Source organism: Lycium barbarum, chromosome 7, assembly GCF_019175385.1.
Source record: "Lycium barbarum isolate Lr01 chromosome 7, ASM1917538v2, whole genome shotgun sequence".
In the NCBI taxonomy this organism is placed as follows: domain Eukaryota; kingdom Viridiplantae; phylum Streptophyta; class Magnoliopsida; order Solanales; family Solanaceae; genus Lycium; species Lycium barbarum.
The window spans coordinates 130,953,625-130,961,499 of record NC_083343.1 but is presented as its reverse complement, the minus strand read 5'-3'; the positions used below and the strand labels follow the sequence as shown (position 1 = coordinate 130,961,499).

At 35.6% G+C, this 7,875-nt stretch overlaps 1 protein-coding gene across 1 annotated transcript; it reads right to left on the bottom strand.

Moving 5' to 3' along the window:
- Nucleotides 1-264: 264 nt before the first annotated feature.
- LOC132602670 (uncharacterized) lies at nucleotides 265-1,284 on the bottom strand. The gene is made up of 3 exons (XM_060315465.1): nucleotides 809-1,284; nucleotides 535-672; nucleotides 265-449 (listed from the first exon to the last, which is right to left on the bottom strand). Exons 1-3 carry the CDS (start codon nucleotides 986-988, stop codon nucleotides 339-341), a joined length of 429 nt encoding a protein of 142 aa, XP_060171448.1. The 5' UTR covers nucleotides 989-1,284; the 3' UTR covers nucleotides 265-338.
- Nucleotides 1,285-7,875: the final 6,591 nt, after the last annotated feature.

The following is a 7,875-nucleotide window of genomic DNA, read 5'->3' as shown; positions in this document are numbered from 1 at the left end:
AAAATTGTAACTCGGTTTGATTAAAATAAAGGTTGGCTTATCCCAAAACCCATCACCTATTAAGTAATTTTTTTGGGGTTATCATCTCATAATACCCATATCCACATAAGTTTGAGAAATCAAAGCCAACAACAAAAACTACCCCTCCGTCCCAAAAGTGTAACCAAAGCCAAAGAAACAACAAAACTAAATAGCGCTAAGATTCATTTAAAATGACACATTTCATCCCCAACACATAAAAAGGGGAGGGAATCTGTATACCTTAAAGAATTTTTTCTGGCAAAGACGGACAACATTCTCCTCATTTCGTCCCCTATATGCATGGATTTGAAAAGTTTCTATAGGTGTACGCAAGTGAGATTTTCAACTTTAACAGTCATAAGGAATTCACGACCTTCACCCACAAAATAGTTCACTTTTTCAATCCACATGACCTTGTACTTGTAATCCTGCAAGGCGTGAAGAGAAAACGGTAAGGACATTCGGGGTGATTGTTCAAACAAAGCAAAGATAATTAGATGAATAGAGGCATACATCATTTGATGTATTGTTGTAGTCCTGAATAGCATGTTTAGCCAGATCCATGAGCAAGTCAATTTCTTTCCGAAAATCAATGTATGGCACGTAAGTAGCTGCCCAGGCTTTACCCGGATAGATGTCAATGTCGAAACCCTGTCAAATAACCCAATCAAACATGAATTCCTCAAAACACTTTGTCATAGGCTTGCAACACAAATAAAAGAAGAATTTATGGAGACAGACAAAGCGCAAGCAATTGTTGTGAAAGAATGCAAACAAATTAACGTACATGGGTATCGCAAATCTGTTTGAAGTATCTCCAATAAATTTTGCGAAATAAAAGCTCGTGCTCCATGGAAGCGCCTTGAGGGATGAAATATTTGTTGTTCCATGGGATATAACCAGCCAATGCCATCTTCGGCACATCACGTTGTTGTTCCACCCAATGCCAAGGTTCGCTGTCCGCCATTTCTTCGTCTACCAAACCTAGCACCAAACAACTTCACATGTATATATGCTTTTCTAATCTATATATTATTCTGGTTTTCGGATTGAGAAAGTTAAAATTTGGTTTTTTTTTTTTTTTGTTCGGTTTCGGATTTAGAAAAATAAAAATCGAAATTAACCGAATCATTAATATTAATATATTATTTAACATGTACGTACCATCTAAGGGAGTTTGAGTATTTGCTTACCTAATGGCCTGTTTGCATTACCATATAAAACGCACTACAAGAAAGTATAGAAATCTCAACAAAAAAATTAATATTTGGCAACAACTTAATTTTATTATTGGCAAATAATTTTTTTTGTTGCCAAAGAATTTAATTTTGTTGCCATAGTATTGATTATTGTCGCAAAAAGTACTTTCGGCAACCAAAAAAAAAAAAAATTGTTGTACGTTGTTGGAATAACGACGGTTGGGAAAAGTTCATGCAACAAAATATTTTTTTTTGTTGCCAAAAGTACTTTTTGCAACGATAATAAATCTATAGCAACAAAAAAAAAATTATTGCCAAATATATTTTTTCTTGTAGTGAGGACTCATTTTCAATCTTTAGCTTATAAATATGTACTTATATTTATATACTTTTAAATGTTGTGTTTTTAAAAATCTACTCGTGATTTATATAAGAAAATATGTTTAAGAGGTTTGACATGATTATTTCTCATTTTTTATAATATTTCTTCTTTTTCTATATTCAAATCGAACTGAAAAATCGAATGCACACCCCTACTTTAGACAAACACATTATAGAAAAACAGGGTTGGGCGCACACATGCAAATTTACTCCCTCTGTCCCAATTTAGGAACTTAAAATTTATTTAAATTGTGGTTATTAAATCTTTTTTATAAATAAAGTTATAAAATTTAGTACTAAGTAATGAATACTAATTGGTACAAGAGAATCCTAAGAGTCCGTTTGGCTTAGCTTAAAAAAAAGTGGCTTATAAGTCAAAAAAATAAGTTGTGTGTCAAAAAAATAAGTTGGGTCAACCCAACTTAATTTCTTTAGCTTATTCTAAGCACTTTTTTTAGCTTATAAGCTGGTTTGCCAAACACCTAAAAAAACCAAAAAACTTTGATTTGACCACTTATAAGTCAATTCAAACGGGCTCTAAACCAAATGTGAATCATAAATTTAAAGACTGTATGACAAGAATCCTAAACCTAGAGAATCGTAAACCAAGAGAATTCTAAAAATAAAAAAATAAAAAACAAACAAAGAGTCGTTTTACTTACAGTGTTTTTTAATGTAGTTTCTAAACTGATAAATTTTATTTTCACAAACATGAAAAATCTATCTATGTCAATAAAATTATAAAGTTGAACCCCCGTACCCAACACAAACGGAGTATTGTATTTGACTTGTTCCTAGTTTGAGGTAAACCTTTTTTATTATTTTTAACATTAAGAGTGGCGAATGCAAAGTGGTAATAATGATGAAGCTAAAGAGAAGATATAAAAAGACAAAGGGTAAATATGGAGAAATAGCATGCATACATACATATTTAGTAGGGGGGAAGAAATTTAGGAGGAGGTAGGGTTGCAATGGGATCTGTATCGAAAGAGCAGAGAGAACTACCAGAAGGAGTAACGATTTGCGAGACGACGGGGACGAAGATGTGGGCGAGCAAGGCCTATCATGCATGACAAATATATCAAAGCAGGTAATGGATTCCTCGATTCTTTTGTACCCGCTGTCGGTGATCATTTTTATGACGATGCTGATCTTCTTCCCGATGGCGCTGTTCCCGATGATTTCTCTAAATTTAAGGATATTTGGAAACGTTTCGACCGCCAACTTCAAGCTACCAACGTATGTAATTGCTTCTTGTAATTTAGTCGTAGTATTTTTCCCTTTCATATCCCAAATTTCATTGCTTCTTTCCATACACACACACATGTATATATATATGTTTGGATTTACTTTCATCGCCGTTGGGCTTCTTGCACAGGGTATGGACCTGGATACCTTTCCTGGTCCGTCTATGGAGGCTGATGCGTACCCACTAAACTTGTCCAATACCACCCAGAAGGAGTATGCGCTAATGGTGGAGCTGGCTGAACTTGCTTTCCAGGAATACAATAATGAACTGTCCAACGTATGCATGCATGCCCCCCTTTGCATCTTTGCTTTGTGGGATTAGTAGTCTACTATATATGTATGCTTTCTTTCTCCAACTAATACTAGTTAGTGACTCTTCTTGCAGGGTTTTAAGTACAAATACTCGACCATCGAGAAAGTGAACAGTCGGCTCACTGGATATCTTGAATATTTCATGACTGTTAAAGCCACTAATCTCACTCTTGGTACTGTTGTTGAAACTTTTGAAATACATGCCGGCAAAGAGATGGGACGACGTCGTTTAAAAGTCTTTTCCTGTCTGCCAAAAGGAGGGGTAAGAGGTTTACAATTCACTTTTTTTCCCTTTTCTTTTCTATGCTTGATTTTGTTTTGGGGTTTTCCCTCTGAACTATAGGCGTTGGATGCAATGGATGCAATTCCAAGCTGGTGGTATGGAGAGCAAAGTGTCGCGAAAGGAAAGTGAATGGCACTTGAGGGAAGTGTTGTCACCCAAAGGAAAGGGAATGTCACATGTATTCTAGTTGTCATTTTACTTTGATTTGTGATCTGATAATATTATACACCTTATCTATAGTTTTCTCAATTCAGTAGTGTGTGAGATCATTTCAGTCTCTGTATTTTTATAAGCGCTTTACCTTTGAGAATATGATTGAGCAAAACCCGTAATTAAATTTCCATAACTTTGCAGTTAATCTCTAAGAAGATAAAATAACGTTGCCTTAAATATAGATATATAAGTACTGTACGTTTTCCTTGGTATTCTTTGTTTTGTTTGTTGAAAATGACTCATCATCCATAGTGATATGTATTCCAAAGTTCAACAAAGTGTAGTGGCCAACCTCTCCCTTTTTACACGTGTAACATCATAGAGAGACACACTTATACTTGTCCATGATATTCCATCACTATCACTTAATATCATAATTAGTCATCAAATAATATACTTGTCTTAATAATGCCACGTGGACATTGATGTGTCCTGCAATCACAAATATGCTGCTGCCTCCATGTTTTTTTTTTTTTACTTCTTTGTTAATCAAACTATCTTTTATTCCCGTTCGCGTTATTCGTAATAGTGTCATCGAAATTGTACTTACTATTACACAACTTTACTTCTATATATTTAAACGAAATCTGCCTATCCAAACTGAGGTACTGTGGCTAAGATTTTGTTGTTACATGTATTCTGTAAAATTGAAGATTTTAGTAGTTATTTGCTTGTTATCAACTTTGCCAATACTAGTTCCTTTGGAGAACTCACAAAGATTATTGATCTCTTTTACTTTTTACCTACATATATTTCTTTTTTTAGATCTCAGTTGAATATGTCCATAACCTAGCCAGTATTTAATGACTAAAAGTCTAGTCACCGTGTAATAAGTAAACAAAATTTGAACAAAAAGTATTCCTAAATACTGTTTTTGCTCCTTCTGAGAAATCTATTTCCGTCTGGAAACAGGAAGTTGGGTGCAGTTTCGTTAGTTATGAACAAGATGTTTGAATCATTTCATGTTCTTTGGTATTGACTTTTCCACTTTAGTTAGTTTGGTAATTTCATTAGTTATGGAGAAGATGTTTGAATCTTCTAATTTGTTCTTTCTGGTATTGAACTTTTCCTATGAGCTACTGTTCGAGAGTTGGTCGATAATTTTGTCCACAAGGTAGTCGAGAATCGATGCAATTTGTTTTTGCATTAAACCATTAACTAGATGTAGAACATTGAGCATGTCTTTGTTGATTATTGGTGGATTAGGAAAATGGTAATGCCCTGTTTGGACTTTAGTCTAGGGGACTTGATTATCTGGCTGCACTAATTGCTGCTACCTTAAATGAGTACACCACAACTTTTTTAGTGAAATTTAGAGTGCTGAAATGTGAAGTATAGAGTGCTTAATGTGCAGAAAATATGCTATACTGTGCAGATTCATTTAGTGAAGTTTTAGGGTCCTAAAATGTGCAAAATTTGTGCTAAAATGTGGCATTTACTGTGCTGAAATGTTCTTAAAATGCGCTGAAATTTGCATTTCTTTTAATATAGTATAGTGTGAAGAAATTTTTGGCGGTTTCCTTATTTGCGGGGAAAATAGCATTCCAAGACATGGGGCTTGGATAAAAATTTGGAGGAATGAATTTTTTTTTTCTATAGTTTGAATTTAAGTAGAAGAGTTAGCCCATGATTTCAAGGAAAAAAGTTTTTGTTTTAGGAAAATGTAATTAGCTTCTATGTGGAGATTACCAGCTTAGAGGGGTACCAGTTGGTTTGGTTGAAATATTAGTTATCTCATATTCTGCCTGGCACATCTGGAGCAGGATAGAATTATGCGTGTGTTTGTATACATGTTGAATAGTCCTAGTTGATTCTGCCTGGCATGTCTGAAGCAAAATAGAATTGTGTTCCTATGGATTTTGACAATTTCATAATGATTCAATCTGTTTACTTTTTCTTGCTTTTGACTTGTGCCAAGGCTCTACCGGAAACTGTCACGATCCGACTAGGGCCGCGACGGGTACTCAGGACTAATCACCGAGCACCGCTTCTTTCCTCACTAGTCATAACCATTTTACATTTTTTTATCATTCATAATCTCATAATCATAAGACAATCATTTCTCATTTAAAAAAGAAAAACACAAATGATTTTATATACATGTGCCCCTTAGGCTATCAAAATAACATATACAAATATAACTGTCACGACCCAGCTAGGGGCCGCGACGGGTATCCGGGACTAACCACCGAGCACCGCTCGTAATATTACCTCTTAGACTCATTCAACAATCATTTATTAACTTCACGCTTATTTTACAAAAGAAATTGCTTTCCATTTCAAAACATAATACTTTTATACAACAACATATATCGATATATTTACACAAAATTCGCGTCGTGAAACCACATGACCCACGTTGAGTATCTACGAGCCTCTAAGAGATGATATCTACTACTGTACACAAAATAATCATCATAGGCACCTCCGGGATAATGGAGTGCCTTCAGTCAGCTAATGGCCTCTAAGAATCCGGAGCAAGATCTCCTCCCTGTCTACCTGTGGGCATGAACACAACGTCCAAAGAAAAAGGACGTCAGTACCAATATTGTACTGAGTATGTAAGGCAGGAATGAAATAAACAAATATAATGGAAAGATCATGCGTCATGAGACAAGGACGTAACCCGCACAAGTGTCATAGGCAACTGTATTACTTGTTTATATCACATTTTATACAATCATAGTATACATGTTATCTCATCCTATACATCATCGCGTACATCATCATATACATCATCACATCATAATTTGTATCGTCACACGCGTCCGGGTAACCCTCATATGCCGCCCACTAGTGGTGATCGTGCCCGGCCCTCTAGGCTCGGTGTAACATCGCAGCCCGCATTAGCGGTGACATGTCCGGCCATATAGGCGCGGTGGAATCATACGCAGCCCGCAATCGCGGTGACATGCCCGGCCAAATAGGCGCGGTGGAATCGTATCATCACAAAATCAATCATAACATATCACTATTTCACATCATCATATTACAACTAGCATTGTTAATCATCCTTTAGACATCTCATACATTAGCATTAAGAACATACATTAGGCTTTGAGACCACCACACTCTGTCGGGGTGACGTAAGGTCGTGAACCCCCGAGTGTATTATGGACCTTTATGAGTATCTTGCCTCGCCTTGAAGGAAATAAAGCATAAGGCGAGTGTTAGCAATAATAACATCATTAGCATCGTAGGAACATCGTGTCACAATATCTCGAATCTCTATACTCTAGCTTATTATCATCATTATCATGCTCATAGGTGACTCAATATATAGAAGGGCTCATAAGCTTCATCTTATAGAGGAATTATGGAAAACTTGAAGGATTCATGCCTTTTGGAAGAAAAGTTGAGCCTCATATACCTTTCTCGTTTAAGCAATCTAGTGTTCGCTTATTCTTCTTCAATGTTACGACTCTACCTTCAAAAGAGGATTCGTACTAACATTAGTCAATCAACCATAAGAACGCGCTACTAATTCTAGAGAAAATTGGGCAACACTTCCTTTGTTTATACTACTTTTCCTGTATTTCATATCAACTCCAAACATCTACAACACAACTCACAACATCGCAAGCAACGATCATCATTTATATACTTTAGGCAAAATTCACCATTTCTCTCCAATTTCTTCACATTTATGGTTATAGGTTCACTATCGTATTTTCCCACGTATCACACTTATCTCATGGTCTACATATCATTTATAACGTATTCATACTCACAACACCATAACATTCATGATTCAATTTAACTACCATTCAAACATGACACTATTCACTCTTGAATGATCCATTTGCTATGCTTCTGTTATATCCCGTATTTTTGTACGTTGGATTATTCATAAACTGAGGTGGGGTCCACATGTCGAGATTTTTTTTTTAGGATGTATGACAAGTTACATGAATAATATATGTGAAGTTAAACACAACCCAAGAAGGACCTTTGAGCCAAATCAAAGTGAAAGCCCTCCAAAATAATATTTTTAAGATACATTTTCGGGTGATTTGACTTCGGGAGGTCATAACCCTATCAGCCTTCGGAAATTTGGGAAAACTCCCAAAATGAAAATTGTAAATAATTAAAATAGATTTCCAACCATAGGTCGTGGGTCTTCATGTTACTATTTTTTAGAAAACTTGTTCCGAAGCATACAATCGTTTAAGATTTGTTGAAAATACAATAGACCATGAGCCCGTCTGGATTGCTTAT

What these genes read in the sequence shown, in the direction of transcription:
- LOC132602670 (XM_060315465.1), bottom strand. Translation starts at nt 988, where the DNA reads ATGGCGGACAGCGAACCTTGGCATTGGGTGGAACAACAACGTGATGTG. An exon ending in AACAGATTTGCGATACCCAT is followed by an intron (nt 673 to 808) that starts GTACGTTAATTT and finishes GTTATTTGACAG; the next exon opens with GGTTTCGACATTGACATCTA. An exon ending in ACAACAATACATCAAATGAT is followed by an intron (nt 450 to 534) that starts GTATGCCTCTAT and finishes CACGCCTTGCAG; the next exon opens with GATTACAAGTACAAGGTCAT.